This window comes from Vicia villosa, unplaced genomic scaffold (genome assembly GCF_029867415.1).
Source record: "Vicia villosa cultivar HV-30 ecotype Madison, WI unplaced genomic scaffold, Vvil1.0 ctg.000029F_1_1_1, whole genome shotgun sequence".
NCBI lineage: Eukaryota > Viridiplantae > Streptophyta > Magnoliopsida > Fabales > Fabaceae > Vicia > Vicia villosa.
The window spans coordinates 339,387-362,700 of NW_026704961.1; the positions used below are offsets into that span (position 1 = coordinate 339,387).

A 23,314-nucleotide genomic window follows, 5' to 3' on the forward strand; every position below is an offset into this window, starting at 1 on the left:
GGCGAGGTTGCGATTACACTTGTTCTTAGAACTAGACTTGTTTGTTGGTACGACACGAGATGTCAGTGTCAGAGTTGAACGGATTGAAGGAATAATTAAAAGGTTTGTTGAGAAGCAACTTTAGGAAGTAAATGTACCAATTGAGGAGTTTTGGATATATCGTATAGAGTGTCGCTGCATGATGTCGATGTTGCATTTCAGGTGACGTTGGAAAATTCATATCTTGAGTTTCAATTATTGGATTACTGTGCCGTTTGAACCTACAGAAAAGGTGAGATGATGTTCTACCTTATGGGAGAGTTATAAATACAGTAGAGTGATCCTATGAGGAGAGATTTCGAAGTTGGTTAAGGAAGCGTGAAACTTGTTGAATAGGAATGCCTACTACTGCAAATGTTTGAAAACGAAGTTGAGTAGAACATGTTGTTGATAAATAAGTTGATGAACTGTTCGGTAATAAAGATGATTTGAGTGCCGATGGATTTTAGTGAGAAGTGAATTAGTAGTATAGGTGAAATAAACTTTAGAACGGTTGGAGTCGTATTTGTGATGCCAAAGTAACGACAATTATAAAAGAAGAATTGTAGAGAATTTCTAACATCTATTGGTGCGAGGAAGACTTGTTGAGATTTCGAGTGGAATGATATTGGGATGTGAAAGACGTCACAGGATTGGGAGTAAAACTACGAGTTATGAATGTTGTCGCGGTCTTTTGCTAAGACGAGGATTTTGATTTGGAACGAGATGAATAGTAATGTACGAGTATATTAGCGATTATGAAGTTGGGAGGTACTTAACAAGTGTGTAATGCTAAGTGACTATGAAACGGATTGTGTGAAATGTTTGGACGTTGGTGTCTCACCGATAAGAGCCAATAAGAGGGAAGTGTGCGAGTTGTAAAGACTCAAAGTGAATTATTGGACTATGACGATGTTAATGAGTTTGGGTGCAAACTCGGAAGGGACACTATTATGTAGTAACGACAGTTTATGCTTAAATATGGTTGTCGGCCATCTATTGACAAATTGAGGACTTGATCACCCTTAATCTCTTGTTGGTAGTAGGTGAAATCATATCGATAAGATAAGCTTGTTTTGTTACCTTAATGGTATAAGATGTGATGAATACTAAGCCGTGAGAATAATCACTCATCATGTTGTGTGAACTTATGAAGAGATGAATATGAAAGAGTGCAATATAATGGACAATGACTTAAGACGGGTAATCAGGGTCGCGCAGCGAAAGTGTGATGTGGAGTAGTGTTATGAGTACTACTCGTGGGCAGTGAGGAATTAATATGTTGGAAGCCTGCGTGGAGAATATGTATTGATCTATATGTTGGATTTAGAATCTAGTGGATGCAAGGATGTCATGTCGAAGAATTGTGACTCTTTTGAATAATTTCCGAGATGATGAGTATGTTATTGTGGTTGTACGTAGTTAACGAGTATGTATTCGGCGAAGTGAAGACGATGAGTTGATACTATATGATGCTATAACAATTTTGTGTTGTTGTAAAGCGTTATTTTAGATTTCCAAATATAATGAAGAATTATACTTTAGGAAGGATGAAGTTGATTTAATTCTTAAAGAAGAGTGGGACTCAGTTTGAGCTATTTTATAAGCAATGATATCTCAAGGCTGATGAGTGTGATTATAATTACTTGTGTGCATTCATTCTGATAGTTGGAATGTTTAATAGATAGAGTAAATCAGGATTTTGTTTTGAATGCGAGTAAGTATTGATGAGTGGTGGGTTAGTACCATGGATGGTAAAGAATTATTTTTGAACGAATGAGTAAAGAGGGCCAGAGTTGGGTATAACTCAGAAGTCTAATTGGTAATGATGGCTGTAATGAGTAATCAGAGTAGTGCAGCAAAAGCGGAATGTAACGTGTTGGATGATTGTTGGTCTGACTTGAGAGGAGTCAGATAGTTGAAATTTAATGATATGAGGAATACGATTATTGAGTTTTCTTGAAGAAAGTAGTTGGTGAAAAGTGTTAGTATTATGTTATCGCTCAAATGGAAAATTATGTTTAAGGTTGGCACGTTCGTTAGATGGAATGTATTACTGCAGTGTTGATCAGGTGTGATCATGCTATGGGTAAGGAATTATTTTGCACAACGTGTGCCACGGGAATCTATATAAGTGTTTAATGAAAACCTTGTTCACAGATGCAGATAAGTTAATGTCCTAATGAAAGTGATATTAAGTAGTAGGATATTGAGAAGGGCGGATAGGATGGTGGGAAGGTTCTTGTCCTAAATAAGGTTGTGATCTCGCTTTCTAGGATGGGATCCTAGTGCGTATGTATAACCTTCTAAGATGGAGAGGTAAGAGCAATGTTATACATCTTGCTGACGTGGGTGGAATTCTCTTTCAGTTTGAGGATGAATTTGATTCTAAGGTAGTACGATGAAGAATAGTTTACAACTGTGATTACGTGTTGGGTGACCATTCATGTCTTATTCAATTATTGGGTGCATTGTGTGAGTTGTACCTCAATGTCCCATTGTTGTTAAAATTTTGGAGGTATGACGAGTGGTACATCTTTGGATGGTCAAATATGACGTAAGAGTTGGAATTTGAATGCATGGGACATGCTTTCTGTTGGTTATATCAGATGAATTTTGAGGATCAAAAATAAGAAGTTGAAGTAATTGTGCGGTAAATAGATAGCATTGGTCAGAGTAGCTTGGGGAGAACCATCAAGTGGTAATGTTAATTTGGAGCTGGAGAATCATATGGAGGATTCTTATACGAGCTGGTTGCTTGAGGTATGCTTTCGAGGACGAAAACTCTTTTAGTGGGGGAGAGTTGTGACACCCCATGTTTTCCCTTAATTAATTTAAATTGAAATTAAATTATTTATTGGATTTATTTGGCATTTTATTGGATTTATTAGAGAATTATGGAAAATGAGGCTAATGGGCCAGTGTCGCAAGTAGCAATTGGGGGGTGTGTCAGTTGCAAAGCCTTTTACTAAACTAAGGTTATATTTTCCATAAAATAAAAAAGAGGAAGATTTTGTGAAAAGGGAACCAAAAAGGAGAAGAGAAGGTTGAACGTGAAATTGGGAGAAGGGCAAGTGCGAAGAGCAAGAGCATCCAAGAATTCGACATCGAGGTAAGGGGGGATTCTTCTCATTAACCTCTATTATGGGTATTAGGAATGATTCGATTGAATTCGTATGTTAGGATTCTGAATTGGATTATGTGTCGGTGTTTGGGGTTTTGGGGTTTATAGAACTTTGGTTCAATTTATGTTGTGAATGATGATTGGTGTTGAATAATGATGTTAAAGCATGATTAGAAGTATGTGTAAATGTGTATTTTCGTGTTTGTTGGTGCTATTTGATGTTGCAATACGTTGTGGTACGTTCTGGTATGGATTGGAATTGTTGCAGGTGCTGAAAAATGGAGTTTTGGGGTTTCTGGTACGAGGTAACCGGTTACCTGGGGAGTGGTAACCGATTACCTGAGGTTACGTCACTGAGATGGCCTATTCGTTGTGAAGTAACCGGTTACTTGAGTTGGGGTAACCGGTTACCACTGTTGGAATTTGTGTTCTGTGGTTCTGCTGGGAGGCAGTAACCGGTTATTGGTTTTGAAGTAACCGGTTACCGCTGTTACGAATAGACTTGTTGGTTACTCCGTAAGGTAGTAACCGGTTACTTGAATTGGAGTAACCGGTTACCACTGAAGCGTTTTGGAAAAATAATCATTCTAAATATCCGTAACTTTTAAACCGTTAATCCTTTTTGTACGCCGTTTCGAGTACCTGGTAGATGAATTAATTCCCTATTTTATGATGTATATTAGGGGATTATAATTTTAAAAATCATTTTGTTGGTTTTGTGGATTGTATTTGGTGGTAGATTGAGTAACAGTACGAACATGCTATGCGGGGTTTTAGCTAGTATGATTGCTGAGGTGATAATATATTGTTGTGTTAAATGTATTATGTCGTGGTGAATATCAAACGGTTGTGATATTATTATGCTTGTATGTTGTGGATAAATGATTATGAATCGTAGTGGTTGTGATTAATGATTAATATACATGTATTGTTGATGTAAAATGTATGTTGAGATGGTTGAAAAATAGCATACCTATGTGTGGCTATTGTGGTTGCATTGGTTGATGATTATGATTATTCAGTTGATTGGTGTTGATGATTAGCATGCTGTATGTGATGCATGCATTTCATAATCATGTTGTGGGTTGTATCCCTTATGGTGGTGGGACAACGGTAGCTAATTCCCATTGTGTGGAATTAGTGAGAGAAGTAGCTGAATCTTTATGGTGGTGGATCGGTGAGATGGGTTATCCCATGTTTGGTACCACATGCATTTAGTTGCATTGCATTAGGTTGTCGTGTATAATTATAACATGAATGGAAGTTGTCCAATGTTATAATTTGTGTGCATTGATATGGATGATTGTATTGATGAATGTTGCTATGCTATCTGAATATAATTGATTTGGGTGAATAATGTATGGATGAAGTTGTATTGTTTATATTCCTATAACATTTGTTAATGCGAATGAAACTCACCCTTACTGTTGACTACTTTTCAGATTAAAGATTAGCGGCTTGTGCTGGGTGAGGATAACTCGTAGAGTTACTTCGTTAGTACGGTTGTGTCGGTGTCATGCTCTGGTCTTGTAACACTGGGGGGAAACGTCTGTTTTAGTATTTGATTGATGAATTATTTCTTATGTGGAATAATGTTTTGTTGGTTTGGATCGGTGAATTTGGATGTGAATCCCGATGTTTTATATTTATTCAGTTTGAGATAAATTCCGCTGTGTTAACATGATTACTGAATAATGTGTTTGAAGTTCCTCATAAGGCATGACATGGCTCAATGTTTGAATATTTTGAAGTTGTAATACCCTTTTCATGTTTGACTCTGAATTTTAATTGATATTCCGCGGGGTTTTTAGAAGGGTGTTACACACGTGAGGTGAGATGCTTTGTTGATGAAAAAACTTGCTTAGGTATAAGCTTCTGAGGGTTGTGATCGGTATGATTTATGGTATAGTTATGCATTGGGGTGTAATGATTTGTCTCCCTTCATATAGAGGGAGGATTATTTATAGAGACCTTTTGGCCCTAGGTTTTAAGTAACCCTGAGGGACGACAACCACTCCCTCCTGACCAGGAGAGGTTATTGACAACCTATTCTTCAAAGGATATTGGAGGACCCCCTCTCCTCTAACTAATAGTATTACATGTCATCAGTACCCAAAACGAGCCTTTATATCCCCGCCTAGACAATAACACTCTTAAGCGGGGACGGCCTAATTCAGGACGTTCACAAATATAGCGCTATAAGGACCAACAAATCATTTAAAACTAAAATAAATTAATAAAAAAATTATTTATTATTTTGACAAATAAAAAATTAAATTTTGAAACGTTATTATATTGAAATAAACAAAAATATAATTAAAAATATAAACCAAGTCAATTGCACCTTCTCCACATACGTGTCCCGGAGCCACGATAGGTGAAAGTAAACATCCCTATTAGCCTTAAGTTTATGCAAAAATGTTATGCAAAATCGTAAACACGTTCGTTCTTGAATCAAACCATAAGGTTATGCAACTAAAAAATACGGAAATGCATATCCATTTAACTTACGGAGATGCATTGTAATGCAACTTATGGAGATGCATCTCCGGACGTTGTTTAATAAAAAATGTGCAAGACCCTTCTTCTTCCTCATTTCTCATCCATTTGTGAAAGGCATTTTATTCCTACCAGTATTGGCTCCACACGGGCCAAGAGATGAAAGGCCAGTCATGCACACCCATGTGGTCTTATGGAGTATAGAAAGAGTATCAATGCACTAACTATAGACGATGTCATGCGGTCACCCTACGTAGAACATATAGTGCATCCGAAGTTTGATGACACTTCCCTTTTTCTAGTTATTTACGACGAGAGACCTTAGTGACTATACACTTACCTAATAGGTGTTTGTGCCAGTTTGGGCATGTCCAAGACATCCCAGACCAATCCCTTATATTCCAGCTGAGAGAATAGATAGATGGTTTGTGCGTAATGTTGTCAGCTCTACCCATGGCATTACAGATCATGCAGTGGAGGTTCAATTCCCTGCGTAGTGTGTGGATGGTTACTTAGAGTGGTAACGTATTGTATCACACCCTGGCACACCCCACAAGTTAAGTATGCATGTGATGACGGAACTTCTGATGCTGGAGGGACCTTCTGATGATGTGCCACCGCCTCTACCATCTCCACATGCTCTAGCTTACCAGTAGCATATGCAGATGATAATAGTCATTATTGATAACCTCATGGGTTTGCTATACCCAAATGATGGCGTTTATACTTTGGTATCGCATGCATCACACATAGCCCGTGGGGGGCATGTGCAAGTTTTATTATTTTTTGTATTATTCATATATTATTTGTATTATTACTCAAAAATTTGATCTTTATATTTTATTAGATAACAAATTATCATTTTCATGATTGCATGATTAACATAAGTTAACATATAACGATTAACATAACTTAACACATGTGTTAGCATAAATTAACTCAGACAAATACATAACTTACCAAAATAATACTAATTAACAAAACTTAGATATTGCTAGATGATTCTAGACATTTCAACATCTTGATTATGTCTTCTACAAATCTAGAAAACCTAGTTTAAGGCATCTTCTTGTTTGGGAATGCCAAGCTGAAATAAGAGCGTATAAATCCACATGAAAAAAAGTTTGATGCAAGAATAATTAGTGGTTTTTTCATTGGGTATCTTGAAAAATCAAAAGGGTATATATTTTATTGTCCCGATCATAGTACGAGAATAATTGAGTTTGTTAATACTCGATTTATTGAAAATGATCAATTCAGCAGGAGTGAGAAATCACAGCATTCCTCTCAAAGCATATGAAAGTTGAAATCCATTGAAGTAAAAAAAATCAAGCACATGCTCACAAGAACCCTGATACACAATATTCGCCGCAGAATGTCGTCGTAAGTCTCAGGTGGTGGCTGCAAGAGTGAGATCACAGCAGTTCCCTTGAGAAGTTGGACATATTGCCTCACTGATTTCACAGCTTGATAAGTTGTTGAGCTATCCAAACCAGTAGATATTTCATCCATGAATACTGGTCCAACCAACAACTCCACTGTATCTATAGATTCGAAACATTTTCTCATTGTTACTTTAATTTGCTGCTCAAGTTACCTAAACTTAAACTTCATATTTTTCATGTCAAAAGACTAAGGTTGTGGCCAGCCTACAAATACCTTTATAAGTATCACATTTTAGAAATAATTTGTATAGTCTCCACATTCATCATGAACAGAAACATATAATTATATGAGAATATACTATACTGTAAAGTAATATACAATTCACAGAGCTAACAATATACACACAATCAATTATTTTAAAGTTATTTACAACTGTATCAAAGTTGAACAGAGAAAACTTAAAAGATAAAAGGACCCCAACCAAGTGATTATTTTTGTACAATATGAATGTATCATCCTGAAAAGGCCATGCAGATGCATGCTGCTTAATCTTTTTTAGAAATGTCTCTAGAAGTAGAGGTTGAACCAGGACCAAAAGAAACACTAGGACGACGAAAAGATTTGTAAATTGTACTATAAAAATTTCTTTTCTTCCAGGTTTGGCGACGGGGAATACTTTCAACAATGCATGCAAGCGTTTTATCGGTCAAGGGTGCCTCGTTATCAATGCAACCGTCTAGCCCTGCACTGAAAAATTCTTCCCGTTGTACTTCTGTAAGGAAACGCGTCACGCCAACAATCGTTGTAGGGTACTCCATGTCTCGCAGCATCTTCGTCATCTGCATAAAACACGTGAATGAATTGCATTATCAATATATATTATGCATATGCCACAAGAAATGAATATATAGAGACAAATGTAGTTACCTGAAGCCCATCAATGACAGGTAAATACCTACCAAGGAGAATTAAGTCATAGACTTCCTCAACACAAATTATTTTTATAGCTTCTTGGCTAGTTTTCACTGAACGAGTTTCCACACCAAGTCTATTCAACATAACTTCATGAACCTTTCCAATGCAGTCATCATGGTGCACAACAAGTGCTCTTATTATTCTTCGATGGGGGCTTGGTGAAAGATCATCATCTTCACTATCTTCACTATCAGATAACATTATTTGTTTACCTTTATGATCACTTATACTGACCATCTTTCTACACAATTGATGATATATCAATTCAATTAATTATATTAATTATCACTTCAATCTGTTACATATATAAAAAGAAAATCATTATTTCCTTTTCTAAACAAGAAAGATGTATAATTTGAAATAGCACAATTTCGTAATATTTTGAAATTGCACTAACCTTGCTCAATGTGAGACTGAGAATTTGGCTTCTTTCCTCTTCTTCTTCTCCCTGACAATTCTCACACTAAAAGAGGGATGAATGCATGGCTGTGTAAAGAAATAAAAGAATGTGAGTTATTCATGATAAAGATGCTTCACTTGCTAAAGCTATATATGTAATAATTAGAAGAACTCAAGATGATGAAGTTTGTAGTAGCACTTGCCTTGTGGAGAAGTCTTGATTCTGTGGGAGTGAGTGAGAAGAATGTATTACTTGATAGGAATGCTGAGAATGTAATTGTGAGAATTTTAAGTCATGATATCTAAATATAAATGAATGAATATGAAAGGAAGAAAAAAAAAGTTAGTTGGTCAGTTAGAAAGTGTGTTTGGATTCTGTTGAACCAATTAACTGCCAAACTAACTCATGTTTTGTTTGCTACTGATACATTCTAATTCTATTGAAACTGATTGTGTATCACCTACTCTATAGGGCTTTTCTTGACTGTAAATTGTATTATGTTTATAACAACAAATAAATCAATTAGAATTTAATTTAAAAACTGGCTATCCACAGTATGCGAATTACAATGGTTAACATATCTATTATGTGACTTTAATGTCGACTTCATCTCTCCTGCAGTCTTATATTGTGATAACCAGTCTGCACGTCATATTGCCGCTAATGCAACATTTCATGAACGATCAAAACATATTGAGATTGATTTTCATGTCGTACGAGAAAACTCATCGCCAAACTCTTTCAACTACTACCTATCCCGAGCTATGCACAAATTTTAGATATTTTGACTAAGCCTCTTGATCCTCATCTTTTTTCTTGCATCGATTAAATACGCTTCAGCTTAATAACTGGTTTAACAGTTGACCGTTAGGGCTTTTAGTCGTTAGGTTAGTTTGATAGTTTGTTACGTATTTCTATTTGCTTGCACTGCAAGTTATCTATCGTTATATATACCTTACCAATATAATTTAGAGCTAAGCTCATTAATGCCTGTCCACAAATCCTATTAAGATTTGAAATAAATACTTAGATCTAATAAGCAACCACTTCAATTTTTTAAGTCACATATATGATATGAGTACATGTACTATATTAGGTCCAAGCCCAACCCATTGTTATGCCATATGATATCAATATGATGTGTTATAAAAGTTTATTTGGCTTAAAAAAGACACTGCACGTGCATAGTATTATTATGGTTAAAATAATATGGATAAGGCATATAACACATCTATTTTTCGTTATTATAGGCCAACAACTGACAGTCAATCAGTTGAAAAATCTTATTTTAGAGACAACAAGCTTTGTTTTGAGATCATAGCTAATCTCAATGAGTGAAAAATAGTTGAATAAGGTGATATTGTCAACTAAAGAAAAGGAAAAATGTCTGAAGCAGAAAAATTAAACTTATTCATTCCATGTCACTGCTTTGCACAACACATTCACACATTGTCTTTCTACGTATTCACTTGACACAATTGCACACTTTTTTTTCTTTCTTTTTTTTACTATTTCAACTTAAACTTTAACTTAATCTTCACAATTTTCAGTCAAAAGTTTAAGGTTGTGATCAGCCTATAGATATCTAACAACTTGTATATATAGTCTCTGTATTCATGGTTAACACTAACATACAACGATACTGTAAAGTAATATAGATCATGTTTCTGAAAACACGTGTCTGACTTTATTGATACAATTCACATCGCTAACAATACACACAATCAACTATTTGCGAGATTTGCAAGAACTTGAACCTGAACCAGGACCAGAACTTGAATGATAAATCTGGCCGAAACGAAAAGGAGAATCAGGACGGAAAAAAGAATTGTATTCTACATTATAATTAACTCTTTTCTGCCAGGGTTGGGGAGGTGGAATATTGCTAACCAGTGATTCAACCGTTTTAGCTCTCAACGGTGTCTCATAATCAATGCAACCATCTAGCCCTGCTCCATAAAATTCTTTCGCTTGTTCTTCTGTAAGGGGATAATGTGACACACCAATAATAGTTCCAGGGTACTCCATGGCTCGCAGCATCTTTGTCACCTGCATAAAACACATGAATGAATCATATTATGCATATGCCACATAAAATTAATATAATATATAGAGACAAATGTAGTTACCTCAATTCCATCTTTGACGGGCAAAGTCCTACGAATGAGGATTAGGTCATAGATCCGATCATAAGAAATTATTTCTAAGGCTTCTTGGCCAGTTTTCACTGAACGAGTTTCTACATCAAGTGTTTTCAAAATATCTTCATGAGTCTTTCGAATGTGGTCATCATTGTCCACAACAAGTGCTCTTATTATTCGAGGGCCCGTTTGACGATCAGCGTCAATATCAGTGAACGTTATGACTTCGGATCCGTCTTTCATTGCATTGTCCATCTTTCTTCCCAATTGATGATATATCTCCTTTATTAATTACCACATCAGTCTGTTACATATATAAAAAAGAAAATCATTATTTCATCATATGTACAAGAATGAAATATAAACATATATGCGCACATTTCTTAATATTGTGTGGTAGCACTAACCTTGCTCAATATGAGATTGAGATTTTGCTTTCTTTCTTCTTCTTCTTCTCCTGGAAAATTCTCAGACGAATAGAGGGAAATATGGATGGCTGTCTAAAGAAATAAAAGAAACTGAGTTATTCATGATAAAGATGCTTCACTTGATTAAGCTATATATCAAGATGATGAAGTAATAATTTGCAGTAGCACTTGCCTTGTGGAGAAGTCTTGATTCTGTGGGAGTGAGTGAGTGAAGAAACAAAGTAACTGTAGAATGAATATGAATGCTGAGACTTTAATCGTAAGAATTTTCAAGCCATGCTATCTAAATATATATGAATGATAATGAATATGAAAAGGAAGCAAAAAGTTTGTTAGTTTGTTAGTTTGTTAGTTAGTTAGTTAGTTAGTTAGTTAGTTGGTTAGTTAGTTAGGAAGTGTGTTTGGATTCTGTTCAACCAATTAATTGCCAAACTGATTAACTAACTCAAGTGTTGTTTGTTACTGATAGATTCTAACTGTATTACAACTGATTGTTTCACTTATTTATTTTATTTTGTAGAATTTGTATTACATAATGTTTTTAAGTTCTTTACATCAACAAAAAAATTCAAATAGAATTTAAACTAATAATATTAAACAGTGTTGAACCAGGTGTAATTTTTATTCAACCTAGAATATATAAAACACAAAAGTCTCTCTACAACAATAATTCACAACGGTGCACTTAGCGCGACTGGAAATTAAACATCCGGATAGACATGACAAAAACCAACACAAAAGCCAATGTGAATCCAACTACTACAGCGGCAACTACTCCCAGAAAATCATGCTTGAAACCATAGTAACTTTCCAAAAAGTCTTGTATTGAAACACTTGTTCCGTTGAATTCAATATGATCTTGTATATCTCCAAATTGTGAACTCACCAATCCATTCAAACTCCATGCTATTGGATTCGTCCAATAGAACCATCTCCACCATATCGGAATTTTCTTTTACCACATGCCAAAAAAAATGAAAGAATTAATTGAGGAACTATATATACAAATACTTAAAAAGTAAAACTTAGCTTAAAAATTTACCGGTGGTGAGACTACGAATCCTGAGAAAAGGTTCCATAATACATAGGAAAGACGAGTAAGGAAAGTGGTTGCGTTTTGGTTTGGTGTTATGGCTAGTAACATCATGCCGTAGTACGTAAAGTATAGAGAGGTGAAGAACATAAAAAATATGTACCAAAAAAATTTAGTCAGACTCCACTCGAAACCAACCATTGCATAAACTATGGTTCCATATATCAATGTTTGTATTAGAACATAAGGGATTTCAATTAGAGCCTGCATGAAAATATGAAGATTGGATTAAAAAAAGCACTTGCATAGAATAAAGACTAAAGAAAATCACTTGCCTGAGCAACAGAATAGGCAAGGGAAGAATACATTCCAGCAGCAATTTCCCTATATGAGACTCTTCTCTCAATACCCACTACTCCTTGCACAGAATTAGCATTCTTAATACCAATAAGTAGAACAGTAATCAACATTGAGCCTATGGTGTTCGAGAGATCTTGTCGCTTTTCACTGCAATTTATTGATGTCAGCTTTTTTAAACCAAAAAAATAGAACCAAACGACTGTGTTAAAGGTATAGCATTTTTCTAGTTTTCGGCTTACATTTTGGAACCAATGCCATAAAACATGCACCCGAAAAAGATGGAGGCAGCAACTGTGAAGAGAAACCTTAATCCATTGTATCGCGGATTCCGCCAGTAAGACCAATGTTGTTTCCATAAGCAAGCCTTGCATTGCGTGAAAAGGGGCCTTGAGTACTTTGAAGGAAAGAGAAGATCCTCAGAATCAGGAGCCGGAACACTCAGTTCTGCTATAAGAGCTTTGTTTCTCCTAAAACAAATGCCACAGGAATGATTTCATATTAGAAAACTGTAATGGTGAAAAGTGTAAGGTTATACTTTCTTCCATCAAAATTCTTTCTATAGTAGAATTTTGAAATTTTGTACTACTATGTTGAGACTTCATAGAATTACAAATACCTGTATAATTCAGAGTTTTTGTACACCTCAGCAAAATCAATCCCCAATTCCATTTCTTTTACTGAAGAAGTGACTTCCAACATCCAAGTTGCTGAGTTACAACCATCTTTAATCTTACTGACACCTTCAATCCCCTTCAAGACAAAAGTGTGTATGCAAATGATTTTTTTGGGCATATTAAGATCATAGTATTTCATTTGTCAAAGGTTCATCACAATTTTACCTCGAAGTAACTTATTAAATGGGAAGAATGATGTCCAATTGGCCCCGCATATATCACTCGCCCTCCTTGCTTCATCAAGAACAACTACATTTTGTCGCGAATAATGATAGGATTCAGAAGTTTTCTAATGTAAGAAAACGGGCTAAAATGAAATTGCTATAAATCTTTACTATTCTTACTTAACCTCATCAAAATATTCAAATATATCAACTTTGGGTTGATGAATGGCACAGACAATTGTTCTTCCATTGTCCACTAAAGTTCTAATTACTCTCATAACGATAGAGACAGATCTTGCATCTAGCCCAGAAGTTGGATCGTCCATGAATATTATAGAAGGATTAGCCAGTAACTCAACTGCGATAGTCAACCTTTTGTGCTGTTGTGTCGAGAGACCATTAGCACCAGGCAATCCCACAATTGCATCCTTCAGTGGGGTCAGTTCCACAAGCTCCATAACTTCCTCAATAAACATCTGCAATCATTATATACCTCCGAGATTATTAACATGGATAAAACATCTAACATTTTTTTCAAGTTGTAACACTAATATCTGCATTATGTGTTTAACTTCGCACTCGGGTGCTGAGAAAATTTACAAGGAAATAACATATGTGGAAAAATGATAGAAGTATAGAACTTGAGAGCAGAGAAAACTGATAGACATGAAAATACACATAGATTCAGATGCCAACCTTCCTGGTTTCGTCGTTGATTTCTGCAGACAATCTGAGCCATGCTGAAAAGAGCAGCGATTCATAAACGGTAATATAAGGAGCGTGGATATCATTTTGATCACAATATCCACAAATTCTAGTAAAGCTGTCCTGCTTCTTCGGATAGCCAGAAATTGTGATGTTCCCACCAATATATCCTTTGGTCTTTCTTCCAGTCAGTACATCCATTAGAGTTGTTTTGCCAGCACCATTGACACACATTAGTGCTGTGAGAACACCCGGTCTGAAAGCTCCATTGACGTCCTTCAAAAGGTTCAACCTATCCCCAGTAACTCCTTGATTAATCTTTTCCTGCGACTGCGAGTTTAGACTAATTTAGGATTCGCATATTCGGTCTGTAAATTAAAAAAACACAAGTGTTTCCGAATTACTTTATTTTGTTTATAAATTACCTGTGGCATATTGACTGAATATGTCAAGTCGTCAAAGGTGATACAGCGTGGTTCAAAAGGAAGAATCATTACACTCTTCCTGTTATGTTCACTGTCCATTACAGATTGTTTCTTCCTAGACAACGACCAAATTGATTTAACAACCTGATGTTCTTTAAGTGCTACAATATAATCAAATTTTAATACTAGTTATACTTTAGGCTTTTATTTTATGTATTTGGTTAAAAAACATTCAAGTTGATGAAACTTACGGTTCAAGAAAGTGAGAGCAAGAATGTTACCGATGATGAATAGTAATGTGTATCCAATCAATACACCAAAACCAATCCAATACCAGTAGGACTGGGTAAAGAACCCACGAGATTTCAAAACTTGAACTCCTAGAGTTTCCGTTGAGTTAGGTAGAACCTTTCATCAAAAACATATACATTATCCAAACATATGGTTATTTTTATGAGATAATGAAACACAATTAGATCAGAGAATAACTTACATGTCTCCATGTTTTCCCATGAAACTCGTTATTCAACAAGGCATTCTGTCCATACATCGTAGGAGATATCCAGAATTCCCATAACCACCACTTTTTTAAATTGTCTGTATATACATGTAGAACAAGAGTACAACTGCATTATAATATATAGGAAAAACATCAACATTAATATCTTGTCTTTGTGATACCTTTTGACACCACAACAGCAAGCATTGCCAATGAAAGCAACCCAAGTGTGCCGGCCATTGACATTTCTCTACCAATTGCAACAACTAATCGGCAAAATACATTAGCCATTTGGCTGGCAAGAACTAGAAGAAGGAATGTCCTACAAAAACATATTATTCACAAGTTGTGTTAGACTCCAAAATCAAACATGGTATATTTTGCTGAAAATGCAATGAAATATTTCTCTCTTAAGTTATACCTTCCAATAACATTTGGATCACCGACGACAGAATAGGTGAAGAATACCCAAATACTCACTTCTGCAAAATTTATGGGAACTTTTAGGATCCATGAAGGAAGAGCATATGCCCATGAAGGGAAAAAGAGAAAGTCTCTTTGCTTGTAAAACACAGGAAGTCTCCCAACCATCATAGAAAGTTCAGCAAATCCATTCAACAGAATTACCAAACTCCCATAGAACAATGCACCAGCATATATGCCTCCATCGGACACTGAATCATGGTGCATCTGAGTCGGTAAGAAAACGGTCATGGTGATGACAGCAACTAAAGCAATCTTAAGACGAAAAGAAAGGCGTTATGTTAGCAATAAATTTGAGTGAAGTTTTAACAAAGTGAAAATCTAAACATTTTTTAAATCAAACATACTTGTAAAAGTTTCAAGATATAGTAAAATGAATTGCGCTTTATGAGTAAATATTCTCTTGATAAGCAAACTTTGAACAATTCCCTCTTAGCAATTCCATACTTGTTGGATGATAAAGCACCTGGACGGCTTTTTGACTTGTCAAATTGAGTAGCAAGTTCATTACCAAGGCTTCTCCCAATATGAGATGTTTCAAATGCCTCTGCAAACTCTTCAGCTGTCACAAATCTATAAGGCTTTTCATTTTGTATCCAATATTGTTCCTGATCTTTCACTGATGTCACCTGCAACATTTGCATTACAACCAAAGTTTAATAGTCAAATCTTACTCCTATGTGCTAACCATGTAGGCAGTAGAAATGTGACGAAACTATTTACTTCTTGCAAAAAGTCTATAACAGATTTCTTCTCAGGACATACAAAACCCATGGAAGAAAAAAAATCAAGCACTTGTTCACAAGGACCCTGGTACACAATGTGTCCATCAGAGAGTAAAATAATGTCATCAAAAAGATTATATGTCTCTAGTGATGGCTGTTGTAGTGAGATCACAGCAGTTCTTTTGAGAAGGCAAACAAATTGCTTCAGTGATTTCACAATTTGAAAGGTTGTTGAGTCATCCAACCCATTCGATATTTCATCCATGAAATAAGCTTTAATTGGTCCTACAAGCATCTCCCCTGTATTTATTCATTTTTTTTACTATTAAAGATTATCATATATGAATTTGATTATTCATGATATAATTCAATAATGAAACCATGTTTATTGTACCTATTGTAACTCGTTTCCTTTGTTCTTTAGAGATACCTCTTAACATTGAATCTCCACAGTTATCGAGTCCCAAAATCTGAAAATATAAACCAAATAAAGAGATAAATTTAATATAAAATTTCATGAGGAGCTTATAATGATAATAAAAGGTTTTGAGTGTACGAAATTGACCTTTAACATATAATCTGTTATAACATTTGCTCTCTGGTCCTCCGTTGCAACAGTCTAAGCATTATTAAATCACAAGGCCAACTAATGTGTTATTAGGCATTCTATTCATAAATGAAAAACAGGAAAAAAGAAATAGATTGTGACTGCAATGTGACATAAAGGTTTTGATGTATCTGAAGCCGCAATGCAACCATGATTGAGGTTGCATCGGCCACATTTGACTGCCACATTTGACTGCACTCTCTACTATATCAGTGATTGAGACAAGACTGCAAACTGCTATATTCAAAATCCTGCTTTCTTTTACCTTCATATAGACATCAATATCTGGATCAGGAATTATGTTTTCCTCTTTCTCTTTTCTACACACTTCTTCTAGAATATCTGCATTTTACCAAAGGCATTTCATTATTATTTCCTCAAACCCCTGCTTTTATTTTGAAATTACATTGAGATGATAAAACAAATACTAACCATATCTGGGTCCAACTCCTTGAACTCTTGCTGAGAAGGCCAAGGTTTCTCTAACAGTCAACTCTCCAAAGTGAACATCATTTTGATCAACATAAACAGCAGTTCTTTGGGGTACAAATTCATTCATCTCATGACCATTGTATGTCACCTTTCCAGTAAACTGTTGATGAAATTGCACCTCATTAGCTAGCTAGAATTTAAAATTCCAAAACAGACCATGAATGTGCGCTTTAGCAAATGAACAGTAACCTTTAAATTGGGATCAAGTTTTCCAGCCAAGGCCAAGAGGAGCATTGTCTTTCCAGAACTTGGAGGACCCAAAAGCAATGTCATCCTGAAAACATTAAGGTTAGCAAATACTAAGTTTGACACAGACATCGGATACGAAATTGACATGTCGCCGTTGATAATAACTTACGAAAATTAAAGTAATGTGTTGGTGCCAGACATGTGTCAGACACTAGATAAATTTCAAACTAAAGTGTGAGTGCTAATGCATATCATCATATAATAATATAATATATACTTATTTCATTTTTACCTGCTATGCTTTATAATTCCACTGACATCCTGTAGAATATTCAAGTCTTGTTTTCTTCTTTTTAATACATATTTCAACGGAGCCTGTGAAATCCAAAATAAAAAAAGAATTAGAGTAGTATCCAATTCAATCCATGATGAGTTTCAATTAACTAACTGTATATCAAACTCTAAACTTTCAACGTTAAATTAATATTATTTGATATTAATATAAATAATATAACTAATTTACCTCTAGCATGTCAAGCATGTAGTTAGTGATGGTAGGAAAAGCTCTCTTCCCTAACTGAACCTGTGCTTGGACATTCAAATTTTGAAATCGAACTTCAATTGTAGGAATACCAACTCCAGCTCTGTGATAAAATCATGTCATGCAACGTAAGAACAAAAAAAGAGTCGTGCATTATTTTGTACATATACATACCTATCATAGCGATCTCTCATGAGCTTCAACAAGAAACTGTCATCAGTGTCCACATCCTGAGTGACGAGTCTTTGAAGCAAATAAGTTCTTTCTTGCAATCCAATATTGTGTACATCAATTTCATTGGACTCTCCATTAGGAGTAGTCAATAAACCTCTCCTCAAACGTGCAACCGTTGGAAGGCTCTGAATTGCAGCCCACTTTAAACTAGTCTCCTCACTCTCCTCCATTTTTCAAGTACTCTCCAGTCTCGTCAATATTGCAAAGCAATAAAAGTTGGTGAGTATGTATTATATATAAATTTGAGAAGGGAGGTTTTCATTTTTATTTAATCACGTATATTCATCTCCTTAATATAAATTTAAGGTTGTCATGATGTTGTGTCAATCTCATAAATTTTTCCAAATAAAAAAATAACTAAAATTAGCATTTCTTAATAAAATTTTTCATTCTTTTAATTTTAATTCAAAAAATAAATATAGAAATAAATTTTATTTTAAGAATCACTAAAATTATAAGTAATAATAATATGTAGGTATAAAATAAAAAATATTTTCATTTTAATAATTATTAAATTTTAACTAATACACTTCAATGATGAGTTTATCTTTAATATTTTTTATTTTATTAATTTGTAAAAAAATCAAATTATTTTAATAATAATTGATAATAAGATAAACAAAATAAATTATTTACTATTACAAAAATTTAATTATTTTAATAGACAAAAATAAATATCAATAGTAGAAAATAAAAATATATTTTATATTTTTATTCACTTTTGTTTTGTTTGTGGAAATACAAATTTTTGTTGAGTCTTTCTCCGATTAAATTCTTGAAAAATAATATTTGAAATAACAATTATAATCATACACCTGCACGCATAGGGCCATATATCGAGTTTTTATTTGATCACATAATTTCATTCGATATAATTAAACATTTATGATAAAATAATATTGTTGAGTGCTCATCATAAAATTTATTATTTAATTTAATTTTAAATATTTGATCATTTTAACAAATATTACATAGTAATATTAGAAATTTATAGAATTTAACTTTAACAATGAACAGCTAACATTTTGTACATTTTTTTATCTTCATATTCATCTTTATACACATTATTCTCAAACTTATAAAATTTGAAGAGATTAAATATAATACACTGTCATATAAATTAATTCTACACTATCATGTAATCGAACTATAACATTCATTCACTTTAAAATTAGGGTTAAATATACAATACTTCATGTAATATAGGGGAATTCGTTTTACTTCTGTAAAAAAAAAAATTTGGATCACCTCCTAAAAATATTAAAATTTATGTTTTTTCTCCTAAGTGCACAAGTTATCTCTGTAATATATATTTTTTATTTATTGTAGATTTAGTGTTTAATTTATAGATTTTGCAAAGAAATGCAAAAAATAAATAAATTACAAAGGATAATCCAAAAATATATATTGCAGTAGGTAAAGCAAAAATCGCCTACATTACATTACATGAGTAAAGTCATATCAACCCTTAAAATTAAAAGTGTGATTTGACCTAATACACTTCCGTGATTGATTGACAAGGTAAAAAAAAATTTCACAGAAAAGGGTGATGCACCGACTGTGTAAAATAATTTTACACTATCAACCAATCACTGTATTATTAGAGTTTGACCTAACTCATCCTTACAAAACCGGTTAGTAAGGTGATGACTGTCCCTCTATATATACTCTTTCAATACTCTATCTCCAACCAATTTAGAACTTTAGGATCTTCCTAATATGTATCTAATTAAATCACTCTTTTATTTTTATAAAAAAATTAATAACATGACAAATTGATAATTTTTATTAAATGACTATACAAAATTATTTTACGGTGTCGGGACATATTAACATCTAGCTCATATTTCATCCAACAATTAGACCCAATATATTTCAAGAGACCGATTCAATTAAAATCATATACCAATTAGACATTGCAAAGTCTAATTAAACCATCTATATCTAGATACTATTATTAAACTAATAACATATAGGTGAAGTCATCTTTCTTTTATAAAGAGGCAGACACCACTAAAAAAGTAAATGTGGACAAGCACTAAATATGCTTGCTATTCAATGGTTATTTTATTGTGGTCATGCTTGCTCTATTTCTTAATTCATTCTGAGCTACTTTCGCAAATGTATTTGAAGGTTCAATTGTTCTTGACATTAGTAATTTGAATCAACTCTGTTTTCTTCGTATAGTTTCACCTTTGGGACCAGATCACCAGCATATGCCAATGTAATTCTTACATAAAAAAAAAAAGTTTACTATTTTACAAAATTCAAATTGCTAATTCATATGGACTTTTCTTATGTTTAATCTCATAAGTTAAGAAGTAAGTTTCAATTTAGACCATCGGATTTAATTTTAATTTCATAATTGATTGAATTGACGACTCATTAATTAAGTGCATTACTATTGATATGTTAATGTTAAAAATATTTAAAACCTCATGACATAAATTGTTATCTTTTATTTATTTTTAATTATAAAGACTTGTTTTTTTTAGAAAGCATGACTTTTAAAAAAAAGAAAAAGAGGCCAAATGTGGGGTTATTATTATTGTTGTTTTTTTTTTTTTGCTATTCGCACCGGTGTCGACCCACCACAGGTGGGCCACTAATCCGGCTCGTGCGGAGAGGCATGCGCACTGGCCAAGCAAGATTGTTCCGCCTGGGAATCGAACTCGGTATTCCCCGAGTACGTCCTTGGACGGGGCTCCTTGCCAATGGAGCTCAACCGCTTGGTTTATTATTATTGTTGTTTTATTGAAAGATATTTAGTTTAAGTGATATTAATGTAAAGATGTTGGGTCTTTCAATGAAAAAAAAAAGATGTTGGGTCACAAAAAAGTTCAATCCCATTGTTTTAAACTAATCACAATTTGTCATATTTTTAGGGGTTGCTTTATACACCCTAATCATTACTTCCTCACTTTAATGAAAAATTAAAACTATTTATATATTCGGAAATATATCTTCGGACGTATCCTATTCACATTTGTTTTTAGTCAGATTCTAAGGCTATGTCAAAAAAAATTATGAAAATGCATTATGTCAAAAAAAAATTATGGAGATGCATCTCCGCATAACTTATGGAGATGGATCTTCATACTCTATTTTAATCAAATACGTGTCAGAGTCTCTTCTCCTTCCTCACTTCTCAAAACTCTCAAAATCTCTCAACTCTCAAACTCTCTCAATTCACAAACTCTCTCACTCATTCAACACATTTTCAAGTTTCTACCATCAACATCCAATCGATCAAAGAACTCAACATCAAACTCACATTTAGTAAGTTTTTTTATTTTTCTACACTTTTTTATTTTAATATACATTTGTAGAAATTTAACATTAGGTTATATTATAGGTAGTTTGGATATGCTATTTAAATGATCAGTGTACTTTTTAGATGTTGGATTGGACTACATTGGTACCATTTTCGTTCTTCAGGGTGGCAGAACATTACGAAGATGCATCTTTAGATTTTTTCAACGTTTTTCTAAAATTCGGAGATGAATTTTTGGATTTTTTTTTCTGTTTGCATTGTTTGGCTTCATTTCATTATGTTTCATATGTATAATGCTTATGTTGTTTAATTATAGGTATTATGGTTGATAGCAAAGATAGATTGAGGCACGATAGAGTTGTGCAGCATACATCAGTTTAGAGGGGAAAAGCTTGATCATCTCAGGCACCGGTCTGTTTTAGTTCAGTTGATGCGGAGATGTCACCTTCTGGGGCTCATGCATCTCCTCCTCTGTCTTTCTGTAGGAGGAAGGTGTCACCTCCTAATGCTCCGGAAGCCCCACCAGAACATGTTGAGGAAGCACCTCAGGAACCCCAATGGTTTGGAAGAGATCCGTCTGACTTATCATTGCTGCTTCTATATTCGGGCCATCTATCAGGCATCTGTGGAGCAGAGAGGTAAAATTCAATTGTATTCATTCTTTGAAACACATTTATCATAATATTAGAAGTTTCTTTTGCAGGACTGTAATGCCTTAAAATGCATCAACCATGGCCATAAGATTACGGGCTTGCCGCAACCTGCTAAGCAGTGGTTTCAAGATGTAATGCAGCTATCTAGGCAATGAAACATGTGCAAGATCGGTTATGTTACAATTACCCATTGTATGTTTTCTACGTTTGTAGAGAGATGACACTCGGAGATGTCATATTTTCATCTTCCACATGGTGAGATGTCCATCCCAATGGACAATGTATCATGCTTGCTGCATCTTCCAATTAAGGGTAGACTGTTAGACCACGCTAGGATTAACAAATATGAGGCCGTGGAAATGGTGGTGACATATCTATGAGCTAACCTAGAGGTTTCCCTGCAGGATTTTGAAGCCACCCGAGGGTATCATGCTAGGTTTTGATTCTTGAAGAGGTTGTATGCACACCAGCTTCATGCGACAGAGCACGCCACTAGTGATGATGAGCATGTTATGAAGTATAAAGCATACACAGTGATAGCATACCTATTGTACTTGGTTGGCACATCCATTTTTGTGGACAAAAGTGTAACTTATGTCTATGTGGTTTACTTGAGATACTTTGCTGACTTGGAGTGGATCCATGAGTATAATTGGGAGGAGGCTTGTTTGGTCTACCTGTATTCCAAATTAGCTGAAGGTAGTATGTGTTGAACAAGTGACCTCAAGCACAAAAGGGGGTGAATTCTGGTATTTAAAAACGTGATTAATTTTAACCTTTCTTGATTAAGATCATATTAGTAAGTTTAAAAGTGAGTAAGCATTGCGGAGGTAAAGTACAAGAAAATAAATTGCTGAAAGTAAAGAGGATAAAGATAGAAAGATTGCACCAGAGAGTTATCCAGATTTGGCCGAACGTTGGTCTAGTTTTGTCCTCAAGACGTCTTCTTGAGATTTTTCACTATAGACTTTTAAGCTTTTAAAGGTTATGCCCACAAGCCTTAATACAATTTGATTTTGAGATTTTGAACAGGCTTATCCCCAATCTAAAGACGACTTTTACCCCCAACTTATTATATTAAGACAATCAGAGATTTATTGCTGATCTCTTTAACCAAAACAAAGCTTTTTTCCGGCAAAGCTTAATAAACCAGTAACAGAGATTTATGGTTGATCTCAAGAACCACAAACTCAATCTCTTAAAGGTATTGCGCCATTAAGCCTATAAACGACCAACATGACCACTTACAAAAATATTCTCCTCCTAGATAGAGCTTCGCTCACTA

At 34.3% G+C, this 23,314-nt stretch overlaps 2 protein-coding genes and 1 long non-coding RNA gene across 5 annotated transcripts in view; 1 reads left to right on the plus strand and 2 right to left on the minus strand.

Moving 5' to 3' along the window:
* Positions 1-8,289, plus strand: part of LOC131622320 (uncharacterized) — a 67,601-nt gene extending 59,312 nt beyond the window's left edge. The window contains exon 8 of one of the 2 annotated variants that reach the window (XR_009289836.1): positions 7,975-8,289. This is a non-coding gene — a long non-coding RNA (uncharacterized LOC131622320). The remainder of the gene's footprint in view (positions 1-7,974) is intronic. The other variant, XR_009289834.1, reaches the window with a different exon arrangement.
* Positions 8,290-10,130: 1,841 nt separating this feature from the next.
* LOC131622269 (two-component response regulator ARR22-like) lies at positions 10,131-10,798 on the minus strand. Its single transcript, XM_058893295.1, has 2 exons — positions 10,532-10,798; positions 10,131-10,451 (listed from the first exon to the last, which is right to left on the minus strand). Exons 1-2 carry the CDS (start codon positions 10,796-10,798, stop codon positions 10,131-10,133), a joined length of 588 nt encoding a protein of 195 aa, XP_058749278.1.
* A 647-nt stretch (positions 10,799-11,445) lies between these two features.
* On the minus strand, positions 11,446-18,289 carry LOC131622293 (pleiotropic drug resistance protein 1-like). 2 transcript variants are annotated; one of them, XM_058893316.1, is made up of 23 exons: positions 18,043-18,289; positions 17,851-17,971; positions 17,620-17,702; positions 17,328-17,412; positions 17,079-17,238; positions 16,912-16,988; positions 16,605-16,658; positions 16,434-16,509; positions 16,038-16,339; positions 15,662-15,943; positions 15,253-15,569; positions 15,014-15,153; positions 14,826-14,929; positions 14,584-14,740; positions 14,333-14,493; positions 13,899-14,237; positions 13,388-13,678; positions 13,204-13,287; positions 12,981-13,114; positions 12,604-12,831; positions 12,340-12,511; positions 12,014-12,268; positions 11,446-11,923 (listed from the first exon to the last, which is right to left on the minus strand). In XM_058893316.1, exons 1-23 carry the CDS (start codon positions 18,270-18,272, stop codon positions 11,657-11,659), a joined length of 4,119 nt encoding a protein of 1,372 aa, XP_058749299.1. In that variant the 5' UTR covers positions 18,273-18,289; the 3' UTR covers positions 11,446-11,656. The 2 variants fall into 2 exon arrangements, 1 of the variants encoding a protein (XP_058749299.1); XR_009289828.1 differs by lacking the exons at positions 11,446-11,923; positions 12,014-12,268; positions 12,340-12,511; positions 12,604-12,831 and having other exon boundaries at positions 13,081-13,114; positions 13,383-13,678.
* Positions 18,290-23,314: the final 5,025 nt, after the last annotated feature.